The sequence below is a fragment of the Python bivittatus genome, unplaced genomic scaffold (genome assembly GCF_059951505.1).
Source record: "Python bivittatus isolate LINGU-HERP-01145 unplaced genomic scaffold, Pbiv_v1 ctg000160_np1212, whole genome shotgun sequence".
NCBI classification, from domain to species: Eukaryota; Metazoa; Chordata; class Lepidosauria; order Squamata; family Pythonidae; genus Python; species Python bivittatus.
The window spans coordinates 6,639,532-6,660,564 of NW_028277076.1; the positions used below are offsets into that span (position 1 = coordinate 6,639,532).

General features: G+C 40.1%; 1 protein-coding gene across 1 annotated transcript; it reads right to left on the reverse strand.

The window, feature by feature from the left end:
• Window positions 1-68: 68 nt before the first annotated feature.
• On the reverse strand, window positions 69-16,798 carry GTF3C5 (general transcription factor IIIC subunit 5). Its single transcript, XM_088147060.1, has 11 exons — window positions 16,595-16,798; window positions 14,719-14,935; window positions 9,901-10,099; window positions 8,261-8,456; window positions 6,886-6,990; window positions 5,454-5,568; window positions 4,705-4,785; window positions 4,024-4,121; window positions 3,547-3,629; window positions 2,180-2,322; window positions 69-1,171 (listed from the first exon to the last, which is right to left on the reverse strand). Exons 1-11 carry the CDS (start codon window positions 16,772-16,774, stop codon window positions 1,017-1,019), a joined length of 1,572 nt encoding a protein of 523 aa, XP_088003186.1. The 5' UTR covers window positions 16,775-16,798; the 3' UTR covers window positions 69-1,016.
• Between the last annotated feature and the right edge of the window lie 4,235 nt (window positions 16,799-21,033).

Consider the following 21,033-nt stretch of genomic DNA (forward strand, 5'->3'; position numbering starts at 1 on the left):
AATAAATAAAACTTTCTCCTAGAAACAAGCCATAAAAAAGTTTAGAAGAACTAGGGGAAAAAAAATGATTAATTATCAGCCCTCCACAAGGATATAGGATGTATTTTGAAGTCATCTGCTTCTGCAATACCAAATCTGAAGATACGTTTTGGAATTTTTTCGCGTTCCTTCTTAAGTTGGGAACAAAATGTGGGGCTTGTATCACTCCTACATTCTTGCCCAGATCCTGCATGGAGCAGGGGGGTGTCCTCAAAGGCGGCTAGCTCCAAATTAGATTTCAAATAAAGCCCCTCCAAGTTGCTTCCGAGCAGCCTTGTAAACAAATCTCACTTAAAATATTTTGAAGGCACAGATCTATTCCTTTACTCGCACTCAAGCTGAAAAAGACATCTCTCCTGCTGAACAAGACAGTGGGAATCCCTTAGTTTAGAAATCTTAGAAATCATTTGCTTCTCAGATGCCCCACAAAAACCCAAACAACAGAATCACAGAGATTTTTCTCATGGCTTCATGAAACAAATTGCAAATTACTTAGGTTTGACAAGAGCAGGAACAACTCAACCATAGTAAGCATGGAAGGGTAATTTTGCTTGCCAGTTCTGAAGGCCTGAGATAATCATCAGGGCTTGCTTGAGAGTTCTGCAATGGCCAATCCTGAATAAGACTTCATGAGTCAAAACTGGAATGAGACGGGCTCGGTCCATGACTGTAGATCTGTTGAAATGCCAGAGGAATTCTCCAAAGTGCGGGTTTCATATCTGCATCTGAACCCAGCGGTTGCATCTAAGAATGCATCTAAGGATGGCAAAATCTAACTGTCGCTGAGCTCTTTAGGAAAAAAGAAAGAAAATTGCTGCTAGATACAATTTATGAACGACGCTTCTGCACCAAGCCGGTCAAGTCAAAGACACAATGCAGCCTGTAGGTTGATCTCTTTCTTTCTGCGTCTCCTCCAAAGAAATCAGCAACACAAACGTCTCCCCCAAGAACCAGTCCAGCCCGTCGGCTCCGTAGCATTACACGTAGTCCAGAATTTCGGTCTCCATTTCATTTTCACTCCCGTCTGAAGGCTTGAATACTTCCTCTTCTTCCTCCTCCTCTTCCTCTTCGCCAGATTCAAAAGCCAGCTGTTCTTTTCCCTCTGTGGCACTGGAAGGGCTTCTGAACAGAGCTGAACCAGAGAAAAGAGAATTATAAATGAGGAGCAGAAGGCTTGGAAGCCTCGGTTAGAATAATTCAGCGGGATAGTTTCGTACAGGATCTGGCGCTTTTGAAAATCTCGTTGCCACTGAAGACAAGACTCCAGAGTTATGGGGAAAAGCTCGAAGAAACACAAAGACTTTTGATTAAAACAGCAAGAAAAAGAGAAAGCCTGCACTGGTGATATTATTAAGCATAATTTGCCAATTCAGAATAATGGCTCATGGGTTCAGTGAAGCTCCTCCAGGATAAATGGGTCCAAGTTTAGAAAATTAGGGAGAAATGAGTAGGAAAAATATGCCAGAAGGAGAACGTGGAAGAAGTTTAATTAAATTTCAAGGAGAGGTCCCTCTCTATCCTCCACAAACCCCAAACTGCCCCACTCTTAACTTCCAGAATTAATTATTATTGATCACGCTGGTTTCAAATAATTTACACACGTGATTACAATTTTGGAAAGAAATAAAGACCATAACGTGATGTTGAACTATATTCCTAAAACATGGAATTTGGCTTCTCATATAAAAAGCTTTGATTCTATCGTGCCTGCAAAGAGGATAATGTTACATAAATAAATAAACTTCTCCTGATTTTAAGAAATGGTCAGGACATGAGTCTGTTACCTATTTCTGAAAAGCCTTTGTCTTCTGAACACAAGATGAAGCAATAGGTTTCTATACGGTCTAGATTTAATAAGCTTACAGACTGGATTTTTACATCAATACCAATGGATATTACATGGATCTTCTGTCTTTTTCTTTGTTAATTAGAATTTTTTTGTCACGTTTACTTTAATCACCATAATAGATCTAGTTTTTTCCCCCCTTTTCACTGTATAACCAGTGTTTATCTTTTATTTTCCTGTTGGGGTTTACAGTCTTCTCTATTTCACCAGTAAATATTAAAAAAAAAAATTAAAAACTCTTGGAGGCTGAGACAAGATGCACACCTGGACTTTCCATCCCCCTTCCCCCTCTACCTGGCCTTTGGGACCGGATAATCTGCCTTATCATCAGCGACATAGCATCCCTCAGGTCGTCGCTGGTCTTTGGAAGACACCAGCCGTCCCGTTCCGTACAGGCCGCCTCCATGCCGTCATTTCGGTGGATGATCTTCTGCAAGCTGAACAGAGGTTGATTTCAGGGTTGCCCTTCCCAGCATAGAGAATCGGACAACTGAAATATGAAGCACGGGCTGGTCCTGCTCTGACCTCCAGGGTCAAGAGAAACTTGCTTCCTGGATGGACCAAACCATGGCTGTTATTAGAGCCATTTCTTGGAAAGCAGTAGCCAATGGGGATGGCATAACCTTTGCTAGGGTACGCTTGCTATTTGAGATGCTTGGTGGGGGTGCCTCCAAACAATGGGGAAAAGCTGAATTTCCGAAGTGGCGAAGCAAAGAACGTTGAAACGAATAAATAGGCTGGGTTTCAACCACAGATTAAGCCACAAAAAAGGAACAAGATGAGATCATCTAGTATGTAAATGCAGGTACTAGGCTTCTCAGCTTCCGTTAAGCAGTAAGGTCATGTTGCCCCAAAACCCATGAAATGTTGCCAGCAGGAAGAAACAGGAATGAAGTTTTTTAGTCTACCCGTGCCCACTTCACTCTTCATGCTCTCTTATCACTCTTAAATTGTACAAGTTTGTTGTTACACAAATAATTCCCTCCCCATCGCCCCGTTTCATCCTCCACAATCTTAGACCCCCAGCTTCTTTTCCCACTTCTGCCTCCTAATCCCAACTTCAGGGGTTTAACTGTATTCCATAGGAATTAATGGCAGCCATACAGTACATAGAAGGAAGGAGAGACATCATGGTGGGAAGTTAAATCTTCCACCTGCAATAAGAGACCTTGAAAACCAAATTTGTTCTCATCTGCAGTTTTGGGGCTTCTTAAGATGCCTCCTGTCCCACTGACACCAGAAGGGAGGGGCCCTGTGCAATTCCTTCAATGTCCCTCCAGAAGACTAGATGAACACATTTGACCAGCCTTCCCAGGTCCCAGAATTCTCTGGAATAGCCAGACTAGAGAATTCTGGGAGTTACCAGATTGGAGAGCACCTTGAGAGAGTCTATCCCAAGTCTATGTTTCTGGAGGCAGGACCAGAAATTGGAGCTACTGGGAAAGAGACTGGAGGCGTTCTCCTTCTGCAGATCAAATGTTCCATGGATAAACGCCTCAAGCTTTCTCCCATTAAGACTGAAGCAACTTTTTACCCCTGCCAAAGGCAATTTTTTTTTCCCAGCTGCAAGCAAGAACAGTAGAAAGAATTCCTGCTGTCCAAGCAAAACGCGACTGAAATGCAAGATGATTTCAATCGCTTCCAAAGGTCAATGCAAATACCATTCCACTTTCAAGTCGCACAGCTGGTAGAACATCTGTCGATAAGGGGGCAGAGACCCTTCCTGGAAGATATAAATGGAATCCTAGAACAGAAAAAGGCAGAGAATCAGAGGCAGGGTTTGACTGAATCCTATCTATGGAAGGTCTCAGCACCAAAGGCTTCAATCTTTCCCTAACAAGGTCCACTGGTAGTCCCCATGAGGACTTAAACTTCTTGACCTGAGCTGTCTTCAGAAGATAAATTACCAATTTTTAGAGCTGCACCAGCTCCAAGGCTGAAGATAAAATTAATAATACATAGTTCTTTGCAGATTAGCTGTTATTACCTATGTAGCTTTCCCTTAAAAATTATCTTGGGACCTTCTGTGAGTCTAGATCTCCCAAAAGGAAACAAGATGCCTGAAGGTAAGATCTTCCTTGCACGCTACGCACCCAGGTAAAAAGAGAAGAACACGCACGCAAAGATCAAATACTTACTTTAAGTTTGTATTTGCTAAAAACTTGGGATTTTGCACTGGATGTCCCGGATGTGCTCAGCCCCTGTTTTAGGTCTTGGATGCTAAGTGGATGACTTCCTGGAAGGGATGTAAGGAGATGATCTTAATTTCTTTAGGATAACAAAAACATATTGGAGTGTGAATGGGAAACCTCTGGGTCTCGAGATGTTGTTGAACTATGACCCTTGGCAGCCTTAGCCAGCATGGCCAATGGAAATTCTCAGCAGTAGCCATGTTGGCTAGGGGATTCTGGGAGTTGAAGTCCACACATCTGGAGGGCATTCAAGCTGGAGAAGAATTATCTATGCGGATCGGTGGAAGCTCTCCATGGGTTCAAAACAAGCCTTTCTCAGCCCTGATGAGACAGATCAGTGCTAATCTTCTAGTAATCTGTAAGATGCTCAGTTTGGGACAGGAGACTAATTTTATGACACATAAAGAACAATTAAGGGCTCTCCTATGAACAAAGTATGTGTTCCACCGACACGATCCAGGACATTGCCAACAGTAGGCATTTTCCAATGGATCCTTTGCGACTTGTCCCAAACATGTCCAGACTGATCCCCAAAAGAAACCTGCTTATTAGCGGAAAGCAAAGCAGTTTCATTCCAGCTTCTTACGGGACACCAAGCCATTCCAACCACCCGATCACACGGCGTACCTGGTTTTTTTAGAGTAATAGGGAGACTGTAGTTGTACGTGCTGCGTTTTGCTTTCACCGGCATGTCGTTTGGGGTGTACCCTAGGGAGAAGAAAACATGAAGAAGCAATTAATTGCAACTCACGGGGAAGACAGGACAAACACAACTGGCTTGGGCTTGCTGGACTTCGGCCAAAATCTGGACCTCCCTGGAAGCAATCTGAGACTCCTCAAGAGAGAAAAAGCGTTATTCGTGGGGGAAGACAGACTGCTCACTTTCCAGTTTTATTGTGCCAGTACAGAGGACGGTGCAGAGTCTTTCACGCTGCACGGGGCCACAGCAAGGCCTGGAATGAACTCAGACAGTCAATGATTCTCTGCAATTTTCTGCAAATTTCCTGCGGCTACCGAGGTCTCGTGCCCAGACTAGTCAACATGGCAAAGCCCCTCCAAAGGCACCTATCTGGAGTCCAATGTTTATCAAAAGGAGCAGATGTGCTTAATTTGCAGTTTTGCTAGCTAACAAAACTTAGGGGAAAACAAAAAGCCTTGGATTTGCAGGTTTGGGGGTTTTTTTCCCTTCCCTCGCTCCCCTTTCACCTTTAAACTCCTGCTTTGAAAAAGGTTCCCCAGTTTTAAACGTTTTACAGTCACTGGGGAAGCCCAGCATGAGTTGATGAGCTGTGCCACAAAAAAGCTCCCCCCAAAACAGAGGCGAGAATGAGACTGAAAGCTGGAGCAACGTTCCGGCTGCTGGTTTAGATTTTTACCGTATTTCATGCCGCAGCGAATTCTGAAATCCAGGACCTGATAGATTTTGGCTTCAGGGTGCTTCCGGGGATCATAACCGAAGCGAACCCATAGGCTTCTCCAGGGACCCGTGAGCTAAGGAGCATGCAGAAAAATACAAGAATCGATAACACAGATGACGTATGAAGTACCCCGATTTCTACGCTGCTTTTAAAAAATTATTATTCATTTTCATTGGAGAATTTTTTTACAGCGCAAAAGCAATACACATTTGAAAAAAGAAAAAGTGATAAGTAAATAAGTAAGAAATAAAAAAGACAGAAGGGAAAGAAAAGAAAAAATATAAAGCAGCAGCTTCCGATCTTCTTTACAGCAGTTATAAACGCATTTATATTTCACCTTCTCTCTCTCTCGTTATATCATGGCCCCTTCTTCCCATAGTCGACCCTTTCTAATCGTTAGACCCATAAATCACAAGTTCGTTTTTTTCTGTTTTCAGCAAAAAGTCAGTAAGGGGTTTCCAGTCAGCAATAAACGTAGATATTATCTTTTCCCTAATGAAACAAGTCAGTTTTGCCATCTCTGCAAGTTCTGTCCTCTTCACCAACCAACCCTCCATGGTGGGTATTTCAGAATCTCTCCATCTTTGTCCATACAATCATCTCGCTGCCCTTACCACGTACAAAAACAGTCGTCAAACATTGCGGGGCTCAAAAGCTTGCTTGGAAATAAACCCGATGCTGTGTGGCAGGGCAACGTTCCCGTTTACGTTCTTTAAAATAATATATTTTTTAAAAAAAAGTCAGGAGAGCTGATGACAGCAAGAGAGCTCCCCTCTACGGGAACATAGGAGGATCATCACCCTGGCAAATGGAGGCACAGAAGCTATGCTGACTTCAGTCTTGTTCTCTCAGCTTTCCTTCTCAGAAGAGAGAGATGAAAACTAAGCCATTGGCTTTTGCCCATCTTCTACATTCCCCGTCTTTATTTTTCAGGTTACTTCCAGGAGACAGAACCTGATTTCAGCCAGGCACCTTTCTGGACCAACAGTCACCCTGCTCTTGCAGCGATGGACCAATAACCAGCTTTGCTGCCCGACAGTAAAATACTGAAAGAGCATAAAATACTAGCTTTTGGGGATCACTGCCCAACGGGTACATGATATGTGTTCTAAAAGAGTTTTCAAAGACAAAAAATAGACTGCTAAAAAAGTTAGTATCTTGGGAAAAAATGGCTGGAATACAGTACAGGCCCCCTCTCGCATTCTTCAATGTTTTTGCAGAAGAAGCTTCATGGCATTTAATTGTTTCTGAATTCATAAAACACGCTGAATGCTTATTTCATACATACAGTATAAATAAGGGCATAAAGACACAATGCATATTTATCTACATTATATTCCTTGGGTTTTTTATAAGAAGGCACAATAATGTTGATAAAACAAAGACTCACCATGTAATATGCTAAATAGGGTAGAAGAAGTTTGAGTTTGTTGGGGTGAACGCTGACGTTGGCTTTCACTGCATTGCGGGACCACACAGGACGGAGTTCAAAAAGCTAAAAGAGATCACGCAGACATGAAGAAGTAAAAAGGCGAGATCCTGCCAGACTTTTTTTTTAAAATGACGCACAATCTATTTCAAAGAAACAGTTTCGACAAGTCAGCGTGATGCTTTATATCTCGCCGTAATAAACTCAGTTAGCCTTGCGTGGATAAAAAATCTCCATTCCCCAACTCATTTCTCTTGGACTGCCATTTCAGCTCATGCTTTATGAATCGCCCTCAGAACAGAGGATGTCTGGCACTTTCATTATCTTTTAAAATATATTTATAAGATTGCTGTGCTGGTTCATGACGGCAGCAAGGATTGGTTTGATTTGTACATCTGTACTGTGGCTGAACTTATTTTATTATGCTTTCATTAGGGTCTCTGGAAACTACCCAGAGTTTTATAATTGGGTGGTATGTCAACATTGCAGAATGAATGAAGTGAATGAATGAATGAATGAGTGAACATAATAATGAATATTTTTGTTTTATTTTTATTAATTTTTTATTTAATACAATTAATAAAATAAAAATTCTATTAATTTTTTATTAAATTGTTTTACTGGACTGTTGAACGCTGCCCAGTCACTTCTTGTGAGATGGGCGGCCATATAAATTTGATGAATAAATAAAAATAAATAAAACATAAAAGAGACTTCCATTTCAGGCTATGTTTAATGAACTGTCCTTCAAACCCTTTCACTAAAAGAGGGTGAATGAATATATTAAATCCATAAACTAAAGCTCCCCCTGTATTTGCCACTAAGTTACCCCAGTACGATCTCCAACATGTTACCCTCCACCCAAAAGCTATGGTTTGGTTCTGTTTTAAATGGGCCTAAGGCAGCTTTGTAAATTTAATTTGCATAGACATATATATAGGGCAAAAGGAAAGAGAAACGTTAGAGCTTTTGCAGCCTTTCCTGCAAGAAGAAAAAGCAAAACCCTGTGATCTGTTAAACTCTGGGAATTTGTACACAAACACTCTTTTTGCAGGGTAATTTATTCTGCTTGTCACAAAGAGGCAGGAAGGGCCCCAGAATTCCAAAGTCCAATTCCTGGCTGCCAGAAATCTTACGAAACCCCAGCTTTTGAGACTGCGGCAGTCGATGCTATTATATGTTCCAGTTCACCTCTGCAACCATCAGGACTAGGAACGTCCACTTTAAAGTAACACGAGTCCCAAATCCTCAGCATGCTGCATTTTTTGCCCAAAGTACGGACTGCCATTTTGTTGGAGGGGGTGGGAGGGGGTGTTGCAAGCTTCGGCAAACCTACTTTCTTCATTTCTTCTTCTGCTTGGTGATCCACAGCGTTGGTGCAGATTCTTTTCCAGGTCTGTTCTGCTGCGTCCAATGGCTTCGAGGGGACCTCTTCGTCCTCAAAGTTGACAAAGATGGCGTTGTGAGGTCGACGTGCCCTGCTGAGACCAATCAGGTTCTCGCTAGAAAGTGGAGGGTTGTGGTAGCCTTCCCTGTGGAACGATATCAAACAAACAAAGGAAACTCAACTCTAGCTAAACGTAGCGCTCAGTTGCCATGTACTCTAGCCCTCCCAAAAAACCACAACCTTCTGCTTATCCCTATAATGACATATCCTTAAGCATCCCCATGATCTAATTTAAGCAGCCCCATCCTTATCTTGTTTGCGGATTAGCCCCCCATCCCCAATCAAGGCAGGCTTAGGTATCTTTTTTGATTACTATTCTTTGTTAAGCACCTTGATCTGAACTGATTCCACTGCCAGCATGTAAGAAAGGCAATTAATCGGAATACATTACATTCTGGGGGGTATTTATTTTGGAGGATTTTTAGTTTGGATGAAGGACAAGAGTGAGAAAAATCACAGATGTTAGCATGGGAGGCCGTCCAGATGTTACATAGGATAATGGAAAAGCGAATAATGGAAAAGCAACCAAGGACAGGGACGTTTCTGGTCAATGACAGACATCTTGGCAGTTGGTTGCTAAAAGATCAGGAGCTGCACTGATATCAAAGAAATTATGTCACTGCTTGCATTTGCACCCGTTATGTTTTTCTGCCACTCTATATGCAAAAGCAAATGGGATTCAGCCCAAACATCATCGCCTATTTGGAAAACGCTTCCAAATATGATTAACGCATCTGGGCCCAAGTTGAGATTCATGCAGTTACGTGCAAGTCATTCAAACAGCAGGGTCCTCTGTGTGGCTACAACACGGGTGAGCAAGCAAGGGTGCGGAGAACACCGGGACAGATTACAGCTGCCTGTTGCGACTGTCAAAACTAATACCTGGTGCTTGCTGGAACCAAGAGGCTTCTGAAGATGTGGAGGACAAATTGTGATGGAATGGTTTGGTGAAGGCCGCGCTCGGGGAGATAAGCATTGCCTTAGCCCCCAGCAGGAGCGTGGGAAGGTTAAGAAGATTAGACTGGCACCACCCTAAGGAATTCGCGGGGTTTTGCTTGCTGCCTTGAGAAGTTTAGATTCAGTCTGGCAGGATTCTGTCTTGTGGGTGGAAGCTAATAAAAGCTATCAAACTAGACCTGCACTGTCTCGTGGAGTTCTTTGGGCTGAACCTGACATCAATCCTCCTGGATCAGTTGAGCATGTAAAACTCCCAGGCAGCTTAATTGTAAAACTCAAGAATAGAATCCCAGAGTTGTATTAAGTCAAAACACTTATTCAGCGCAAGAACAAAGGCATTCTTTGACACACAACTGTCTACCCTTTGCTTCAACACATCCTAACATGATGGTTTCCCAAACTACTCCTACTCTTGAAAAGTTTCGTATCATCTATTTATTTACAGTAATTATAACCCACGCTACTGAGAGTTGGATCTTTACTGCTCTCCAGAACACAAGTAGAGAAATCCATCCAGAGATAGGCTATTCCAGTAAATATCTACTCACTTATATTGCAGGAAAAACACTTACCTGTGTTGCACATCTGGCCGATAGTAATAATCAATAGGAGTGTCCAGGCGTGAGAAAATGGGTGGAGGAATATAAAGTGGTAGCTCATTCATAAAAAAATCTTCTTTTTCTGGCTTGAGCATCAAGACTTTGTCATACATTGATGTTTGTTTACCGTCTGGCTCTGAATGCATTACCAAGTATTGGAAATCAGACATACCTATAGAGTGATATGAAAGTGCACACAGTACATTCATTCAGCAGCAACTGGATTCTCCCTCAATCTGCATTAATAAGAAACTAAATAAATAAATAAATAAATAAATAAAATAGGTCAAGATAAACAGTAAGCTATTTTAACATTCTCAGAATCAGATATATAACTAAGAGTTATCTATGGGTAAAATGCCCATCAGATATTAGGACTGTACACAGAAACATGTCAAACAAATAGGCAAATTGGAAAGTTATCAAATTGGTTAGCCAGAGCGGACAAGAATAAAAATACCAGATTATGTATTGTTAAACAGCTCTGAGCATCTTATAACCCTAATATGCGTAAATAGTTTTAAACAACTAAGAAACAACAAACCGCTTTAGGAGCAACATTTAATTAAAATTTAAATCAATGTTATTTTAATTGGATTTTTAAAAACTGAACTGGATTTTTAAAAACTGAAAATGCTACGTTTCTTTTAACTAGGTTAACTCTGAATAAAAGCAAGTACAGTCAATGCCTAAAATTAATTGCTATCTTCCTTTTTATATGTTATTGAATAAGAAAAGGCTTCAATAGTGGATATCCATCGTGGAACTTTTAAATAATATTGTCTTCTTGTCTTCTCCCAGTTTAAAAACAATGCCTCTCGAATATAATGCCTTCTAAAGTAGCCCTGTGTTTTCGTTCCCTTATACCATAAGAAAGCATGCCAGCCCAACAACAGGTCATGTCCCTCTAAGGTCAATAGTCTATTATTTCTTAAAGTTATCCAGTCCTTTACCCACATCAGATTTGTCGCCTGATAGTATAATTCCCAGTTAGGCAAGGCAAACCCACCTCTTACTCTTGCATCTTGTAGTAATTTAAGCTTTATTCTTGCCTTTTTACCCTGCCAGATGTATTTCAATACAATTTTATTTAAATCATCAAAAAACTCTTTCCCTAAACGAATTGGAATTGTCTGGAATAGATATAAGATCCTAGGCAATATATTCATCTTAATAGTGGATATTCTCCCAATCATTGATAATTGTAAATTCTCCCATTTTGTCAGATCTATTGCAATCTGTCGTTTAAGTTTAACATAATTATCCTCCTTCAATGTACTACATCTTGGTGTAATATATATCCCTAGGTATTTAACCCTGTTTGTGACCTGTATTTCCAAGACTTCTTCCAATTCTTTCTTTTGCCTTGCTAACATATTCTTTGTTAATATCTTTGTTTTATCTTTGTTTATTTTTAATCCTGCTACTTTTCCATATTCTTCTATCTTTTCAATTAATTTAGGTGCTGTTTCCAGTGGGTCCTCTAGTATAAATACTAGGTCATCTGCGAAGGCTTGCAATTTGTACTCTTCCTTTTTGATCTTCATTCCTTTTATTTCTTTCTCTTCTCTTATATTCCTGTTCAACACTTCTAATGTTAAGACAAACAACAAGGGCGATAGTGGACAACCTTGTCTCGTCCCTTTTGTTATGACTATCTGTTCTGTTAAATCTCCATTTATCATAATTTTTGCAGTCTGCTTGTGATATATTGTTTCAATGGCTTGGGTAAATTTTCTACCAAAGCCCATTTGTTCCAATTGCAGTAGCATAAATCGCCAATTCACGTTGTCAAAGGCTTTTTGTGCATCTAAAAATATCAAGGCCACTTGCTTTTCAGGATGTGCCTCATAGTATTCCAATGTGTCGAGAATTACTCTCATGTTGTCTTTAATTTGTCTCTTTGGCAAAAATCCATTTTGATCAACATGGATAAAGTTATTCAAATATCTTTTTAGTCTTTCTGCCAATATTGAAGCAAAAATTTTATAATCTGAATTTAATAAGGATATAGGTCTATAATTTTTAACCTGTTGTGGGTCAGCGTCCTCCTTTGGTATAAGTGTAATATATGCTTCAGTCCATGTTTGGGGTATCCTCTTCTTTGTCATAACCTCATTCATAACTTCCAATAGTTGAAGGCTCAATATGTCCTGGAAGGTTTTGTAAAATTCCACTGGCAGTCCATCTGGACCCGGGGCTTTCCCGACATTCTGCTTTTTTAGAGCTTCTGTTAATTCCATCATAGTTATATTCCCCTCTAACATTATTTCAATGTCTTTAGGTATCTGAGGCAATTTCGCTTTCTGTAAATATTGTCTTACTTCTTCTTCTTGTACATTCTCTTGATAATACAATTTTCCATAGTAGTCTTGTATAATTTTTTTCTTGTCCTCATTACCAAAGCAGATCTGTCCTTCTTCATTTATCAATTGATTAATCCTTTTTGATTCTCTCTCTTTTCTCAGTTTATAGACTAGCCATCTACCTGGTTTATTTGCATCTTCAAAGTAATTGTGTTTAGCACTTCTAATTTTTTGTGCCAGTTCCTCCTTTTCCATTAATCCCATTTTATGTTTAATTAGATCCATTTTCGCTTTAATATCTTTTTTTTGCGGGGATTTCTGTAACTCTTCTTCCAATTTTTTATGATCATTCTCCAGTAGTTTAAAAGTCTTTTTCTGCGTTATGTTTCTTTTCCTTGTATAATCAATTATTAAACCTCTTGTATAAGCCTTCATTGTATCCCAAAGATTCTGTAATGATGTATCCTCTTTTTTATTTTCATTAAAAAAGAAGGTAAGTTCTTTCTCTATTTTTTGTTTGAAATCTTTTTCTTTTAGTATCCTATTATTTAAAGTCCATCTAAATCTCTTCCGTTGTCCTTTCCAAATAACTACCATTGGGTTAGATATACTGAGATATTGAATGAAAAGGGTGAACTTAAAACTATGCAAGCGTTGGAAGAACAAGGTATAAAAATGAACTGGTTCTCATATTTGCAAATACAATCTAGATTCGATAAAGATTTTAAAGCAGAAGGTATTTATGATGAGCTGACTGTTTTAGACAAAATTTTGATGGGTACTGATGAAAAGGTGATTAAAAAACTTTATGGACATTTACTAGAATTTAAGATGGAGGAAGAACAGGTTAAAGATACAATGATCGCATGGGGGAAAAATTTTGGATACGGAATTGATTTAGAGAAGTGGCAAAAATTATGGTCTCAAAACTATAAAATGACAATGTCAACTGCATATAAAGAAAATCTGTATAAGATGTTTTATAGGTGGCATTTACCTCCAGCAAGGATTGCGAGAATGTACAAGAACAAGTCTGATAAATGTTGGAAGTGTCATCAGAAGCCCGGTACATATTACCATATGTGGTGGACATGCCCAGAAGCTAAAAGATATTGGATTAAAATCCACACATGGTTGGAAAAAATGATAAAACAACATATAGACTTTAAACCAGAGATATTCCTATTAGGAATTATACCTGAAACATATAGTAAAGAACTGAAATATTTGATTGTAAATGTTCTGACAGCGGCTAGAATTGTATTTGCTAAAAATTGGAAAAATGAAAAAGTACCTATGCAGGAGGAAGTCATTAAGAAAATTATGGAATGTGCAGAGATGAGTAAATTAACATTTGAAATTAGAGAGCAAGAAGATAAACAATTCTATATGATATGGGATTTGTTTTATCAATGGTTGGATGAAAAGATATAGTAATGTAATAGATCAGCAAATTATATAATAGAAACTTGACAAACTGATATAAATTACTATATATATATATATATATATATAATCAATGGATAAAAATGATATAAATCCTATTATGAAAGCTGGTGTTATAGACTAGTAACAAATGAATAATAATTGATAATTGATAAATATATAAATATGTGTTAGATAGATGACATGAGATTTTATATAAATGATGAGTGAAGATTATGAAAGGATGGCACAAATGATTGGTAACTGGCTGACACACGGTTTAAAATGGAAGATGGGTTTTTTTATGCTTTTTATGTTATTGTTTGTTTGTGTTTGTTGTAAAAAATAAAAAATTTATAAAAACAAAAAAAAAATTAATTGCTATCTTGACCAAAAATATTTAAGTGAAAGGAGTATTCTGACATAAATGAAAACCAATTATGATTATTACTCAGATATACTCTACTAAATAAAGGTCTATGAAAATTCGTCTTCCCAGAAACTAGCATGGCTAGTTTTAACCTGTCATTCATGAACATTCTTTTTACTCACTGCTTTAGTTTTTTTTAAGGATGGAGTAAGATAGAGCGAACCGAAAAGAATAACATTGAAAAGATGAGGGTCAACATCATTATTTATCTTGCGCGTTTGGGTATTTCATCAGGTAAGTCTTCCTCAAGTTGGCCTTAATTTCTGGTGACCCTCTGGCCGCAACAGTGTAATTTTCCTTGCAACAATACAAAAGTGATTCACTTTTTCCTTCTTCCAATATGCAGAATTCCCAGGTGAGTCTGGAATGTGCTTGGATGCACACTTACCACCTGTTGACACTTATTTAAAGATTTCTTGAGCATCCCCACACATTCTGAGTCCCCTTTTCCTCTTTGAATCCAAAGTGCCGTGTGACCCTAATCTTTCATTCATAAACTGTCCTAGCGGGTGGTTGCAAGAGAGATCGTACAGAGTAAAGAAGGAAAACACACCAAAAATGTATATTGTACAACAAGCAGATGCAAGGGCTTATTTACAAACAAATTCCAAAGGTGTCTGAACAAATTACCTTGAAACTTATAAACTGTGGAAATGACACCAAGTATCTCCACTTCAAAGTCGATTTCTTCTTCTAGCCCTCCGGCCTCTGTCTGTGTCCTCCTCGTTTTCTTTTTCACTTTAAGCACCATGGAAGAGGTAGGGAAGCGATTGGCGCACACAGGGTGGCAGTAGGGGTCTTTTGGACGGAAATACAGCTCAAGTCTTTTGGTGGGATCGGCATAGATCTAAGAAGGACGCAACAGCCAATAGGTCAAGCTTACTTCCCAATGATGACATGGGCATGTCTATTAAGTTCTCCTCAGCATCAAGACAGAAGTGATTTGCCAGAAGCGATATTCCCCTGGGACCTTTCCCCCCCAATTTTCCAGTCTTTGTACAGTCCTGCAATTTCTTAGTCACTTCCCACCCGTATATTAACCTGATCTTATCTTTTTCAAGATCCGCCAAATGCTGCCATCAGCTGTGACTAACAGCCATAAGGGATAACTATTTATTTATTTATTTATTAAGCAAATTTAAATCGCCACCCATCACACCAAAAGTGACTCTGAGCAGTGTACATCAGAACACTGATAAAAACCACATAAAAATAGAAAAAAACACATTAATAAATATCATACAAACCAAGATAAAAAACCACAGGGGAGGGAGAATAAAAATGGCCCCCTCAGCAACTATCAAACCCAATGTGATACTGCAAGCTATAAAGTAATGTTCACTTTTTCAAATAAAGCGACTAACCCATTTAGACACACCGACACAAATCAACCACATAATTCACCAACGTTCTAGCCTGCAAGCATCATTTAGGACCAGAATTAGTTTTTTGATTTAGTATGCTCTAGATATCTGTCAAAGTTTATTTCGGTCAAAGACCAGTCTAGAACAAAACAACCAACTGTTTAAAAGTAAAAGAGGAGAACTAAATATAAAACACAAGCTAAAGGAATAATACAGAATATTATTATTATTATTACCAGCATAAGCTGTGTCTCTAGAACTAAGAAAGTGTTATTTGTCTAAAACTAAGACACAGAGCTAAAATTCTAAGATGTCTGTAGCATGGGCATATCTAAACGAGATGGTAAATCATGATTAAAAACGACCTGAACTATTTTAAGAGAAAGCCAATGCACTCATTCCATTCTATGGAATTCTAGCTAACCAGTGAATTATTAGGGCAGAAATAAACATTTTCCCAGGCTAGTTCATGATCAGTATGAAAGGGAAAGGACTCTGCCCCCAAACCCCAAATTTTAGTCATTGGAATCCTAATGCCACCCACTCAGGGGAAAAAACAACAAAAACTTTTTTGAAACCATACATGGGCTTTTTGTTGAAGGAAGAAAAGACTGAATTGATGATTTCTGGATTTGGGGATTAAAAAGGGCCAAAGAGGATGGGGGAAAGAATAAGGTGGTAACTACTCAACAGAAAGAAGGGCGGAAGGCATAATTATGTTTTCTTCTTTTTTCATTTATTTTTTTTTCTTACTTTCTTTTTGTTTTGTTTTGTATACTTTTACCGTATTGAAACATTTTTCGATACAGTAAAATTTTTTGATACAGAAAGTACACAAAACAAAATTCAGCTGTGCTATTGGATGGATGGATGGATGGATGGATGGATGGATGGATAGATAGATAGATAGATAGATAGATAGATAGATAGATAGATAGATAGATAGATAGATAGATAGATTCCTACTGGCACAGCTGAATTTTTTATAAGAATAGTAATAAGGCTAATCGTAATTCCTCCGAACATGTACAAAGTGCCTCCCCTCCCCTCCCCTCCCCTCCCCTCCCCACGCTCCTGCGGTCAGAGAAGCTAACGGGGTTGCCGCCTCGCGAGGAACAGACGAGGCTGGGGGGGACCCTCACCCGAGAGACCCCCTCTTCGCCCCCCAGGGTCAGCAGCGTCTTGCCCACGTCCTGCACCACGCCGGGGTACTCCACGCACACCAGCCGCTTCTCCCGCTGCAGCTCCGAAAGCACCGAGCCGCTGGTGCCCGCCCCGCCGGAAGGCTCCCCCTCGCCTCCAGCCGCCGCCGCCATCGCCATGGCCCGTTCGGTGCCGACGCGAAGGAGAACGCCTCGGTCCGTTCCTTAAAAGCGTCCCCCCGTCCCCGGAGCCACGCGGCCCCAGCAACTAAGGTTCCGGGGGAGGAGAGTTCCTAGCTCACGCGAAGCAAGAGGCGTGTCATCGCGTTCCGGGCGGCGCTCGCTCTTTGCCTTCAGCCCTGCCTCCTTCTCTCTTTCTTCTTTCTCCGCCTCTCCGTAATCTCGAATTTCCTTCCTTTTGCTTTCTTTAATGCCCCTGGCCTTTTCCTTTGCCCTTTCCTTCCTTTCTTTCCCATCTGTAATTTCTCTCTTTTCTTTTTATACTGTCTCTCCTTCTTTTATCTCTTGTTGCCATCTTTTCTTTCTTTCTTTCTTTCTTTCTTTCTTTCTTTCTTTCTTTCTTTCTTTCTTTCTTTCTTTCTTTCTCTCTTTCTCTCTTTCTCTCTTTCTCTCTCTCTCTCTCTTCTTTCTTTTCTTCATTCCTTTTTCTTTCTTTTTTCTTTTATTTTCTTCATTCCTTTTTTCTTTTCTTTTCTTTTCTTTTCTTTCCTTCTTCTTCCTCTCTCTCTCTTTCTTTCTCCCTCTTTTTTCCTGCTCTCTTTTCCTTCCTTTTCTTTCTCATGCAATGTCTCTCTTGCTTTACTTTTTCTTTATTCTCTATTTATATCTCTCTTCCCTTTTTTTATTTTCCTTCTTTAATCTCTTTCCCTTCCTTCTTCTCTCTTCATCGTTCCCTCATTTGTTTTCTTTTTTCTTCCTCTCATCTCCTTCCTTCCTCTCTCCCCTTCTCCCTTTTTTCTCTCTTTCTCCCTTTCTTCCTACTCTCTCCTGTAATTTCTCTTCTTCCTCTTCATTTGTAACATCTCTCTCACCATTTTCCCTACTGCTTTTTTCTTTTCCATCCTTACCTTCCCTCCTTCTTTCTTAGCACCCAATAACTACAGTCACCATAAAGCAAACTTCCTCACCCTGACACCTCCTGAATACCTTGGACGGCACCCTCCCACCCCCACAAACAGCAGCCCAACTGGCCCTGGCCCCCTACTGAATTTGTCTAGAGGGCAGGGTGAAGAAAGCTTGAGACAGATGCCCAGAGCAGCTTATCCAATCTCCATTCTGGAGGCAGTCTTTCTGTACTTCATTAGTGGCATGGAAACCCAGACCACTAGTGTCTTAACAGACTAGTAAAAAATAAAAATAAAAAATTGAAGGCTAGTAAATTTCACAGGGTTTACTAAGGTCAAACCTTCATACATCCAACCAAATAGACTTTTTGTCTATGGAAGCCAATGCCATAGCAAATTGGTCTATGGAAGCTTCCAGTCCTGCATTCTCACCTGATAGTCCCCAGTGATAGTAGGTTAAGGTAGTTTCTTAAAATAAAAACAGGTATTTTCCTGCTGAACTCTTCTCATCCCACTTCCCTCATGCTAGTCCTCCATAAACTGTTTTGCAAACAATGGTAGGGCTAGCAGTGCCCTAGATTTATCCGTTGCAAGGATTTCCAAGACACGAGGGGGCGTTGTTTGACAAGCATGAGCCAAACAGCTGTGCGCTGGAACTTTTAAGAAATTATTAGCAGTGGTTCCTTGATTTGTTACTAGAATCCTGAGATTCAGCAGCATGTGCTGGGATGAAAAACGGGAAGGATTTGTTTAAGGAACAAAAGGCTTATGAGCATGTATTTAGGCCAGTCACTAGGTTTCAGTTTTAGCATTTTTCTTCACCCTTGGCTCCTAAGAAAGTAAGAAGCCTGAGATTAAATACCAGATTTTAATGGTATTTAAATATTTACAAGGGATGCTGTTTGTGATCCAGGAGGTGGTATATAGACATCACAACTAGCAATTTTGGTAACTTTCCAGAACTTCTAGCTGTCCCCTTGTAAAAGTTCAAGTCTCCTTCAAGACAAGCTCAGCTTGTGGTGACTTCATGAATGTGTCCATGTAGTTTCCTTGGCAGTTGAATGTGGAACATATTATGGCTGATGGATGTTCCAGAGCACCTATTAGTACTGTGAAGAGCAAAGGAAAGACTGAGTCTGAAGAGACAGAGTGATTCAAAATCAAGATGGGAATCCAGACTGGAAGTCAAAACACTGACAATTTGAGACAGGCGATTGACACAACTTGGAGAGCTGAAAATAAAATATTAGAAGACCTCATTACAAAAATAACAATGGTAGGTGAAGAACTACTCAGTGTTAAGAATACAAATGTGATTTCAACTTATCCTTCATGAATTCATGATTGATGGTGAGGAAGTAAAGGAAGTGGATAGTTTTGTTTTTCTTGGATTCAAGAAGAGCTAAAGATGGATGGATGCTGCAGAAGACAAGAACCTAAGGAGGAAAGAATGAGAATCTTAGACCAGATTGTGAAGGATAAGAATATAACTACGTCAGCTGAGATTAGTGTAGTTTCTCCAAGAAGAAGAAAGGGATGCAGATCCATTTCACATGGGATCCTTTTGACAGGTGGTTGCAGATGTGGGTTACATCAATGCTGTTTTTAATGGTAATGTCCACTTGTGAAAGTTGGATGTGAAAGAGAGAAGGAAATAGACAACTTCAGGTCATAGCTTTGGAGACCAAGAATGGTAAAAAGAACCCGTCAATCAAGGACTGAAACAGATCAAGGCTGACTGCTCCCTTGAGGTGATGATCAGGAAATAGAAACTCATATACTTTGGGCACGTGACGCGAGTTGGTAACGGACTAGAAAAAAGAGTCCTGCTTGAATAACATGAGAGGATGGGATCAGTACAACAACTTTGAGTTATGGATAGCGACTAGGGTTGAGATCAACAGCATTAGGGAAGAAAGGGATTTCTTCCCTTCTTCCCTTTTATTTTCGTGAATGTATTGTTATAGGTTTTAATTGTATATTTATTTATTGTTTTAACGTGTTGTGAGCCGCCCAGAATCCCCCGTTGGGGGGAGATGGGCGGGGGACAAATTGAATGAATGAATGAATGAATAATTTTGCCCATAGAGTCACTAGCATTCAGGCCTGATCCGCGGCAGAATTTTGTCACTGCTGCCTTCTGATTATTTTTCAGTTTTCCAGTCTAGCCCACCGCCTTGGGATTGCTGGAATTCTCCCATCCAAGGGTTGACTAGTCCTATCCAAGTTAGCAAGCGCTTGTCATCAGACCATTTAAAATGGGAGCTGTCATCACGTCTGGCGGGAGTGACTTCTCCCGATGAAGTCCCAGCACCTTGGGTGAAAGAAAATGTCCTTCTCTGGTTCTAAATCTCCATGCTTCAGTTCCATTTCCCATCCAAATCCACCCCCTTGACAATGCCTGTATGTCATTGCTCAGGGAAGAGGAAATACGGAGAAATGATATTAATAAGTTTTGTGCTTCAGGGAACCAGGCGCCCTGTTGCTATTTTCCTTGGCTTCCTCTCGGTCATCTGCCATTGTGATTTGCTTCTTTTGAGGCCTGTTTTTCTCCTCCAGGAAGATTTTGCTGAATCACCCGCAGGCGGGGAAGGCAAAGGACAATGGCGGCAGGTGGTGAGAAGTGATAAAAATGTGGCTGCTAGTGGTTGTGCTTCCGAGGGATTTCATTTCTGCCGGCAGAGGAGGGGAGAACCGGCGGTGGAACGCGAGAGTCTTTCCAGATCAGCCTTTTGCAACATGCAAAGGAAAGAAAAGAAAATAGCATCTATTTCTTCTTTACGGGTCATCTACAAAAGATGCTATCCAGATGATTGTGGCACCTGGTTTTAGTTTGGTTTTTATGGTTTTTACTCGGTTTGCGGTTTTATTGTTGTTGCTAGCCACCTAGCGTTGTGCTTTAAGTGGGCGGCCATACATGTGTTTTAAAATAAATAAATACATTTTGGAGAAGATGGTTTTCGTTGGGCTTTTATGGTTTTTACACAGTTTTAGTGTTACTGCGAGCCACCCAGAGCTGTGCTCTAAGATGGGCGGCCATACAAATATTACAAATAAATACACAAATACATCAATCATGCAATGATAAGGTTAGAAGGAACCTTGGAGGTCTTCTAGTCCAATAAATAAATGACCCCCCCACACACACACTTCTGACCAATACAGGAGGCCCCATTGCTCTCCCCCTTGCTGGAATTTTGGAGAAGATGGTTTTACTTTTTATTTTTCTGATTTTTACTCTGTTTGGGGTTTTACTGTTGTTGCGAGTTGCTCAGAACTGTGCCTCTAAGATGCAGGAGGCAGGGAGGGCATACAAATATTGTCAAATAGATAAATACATTTTGGAGAAGATGG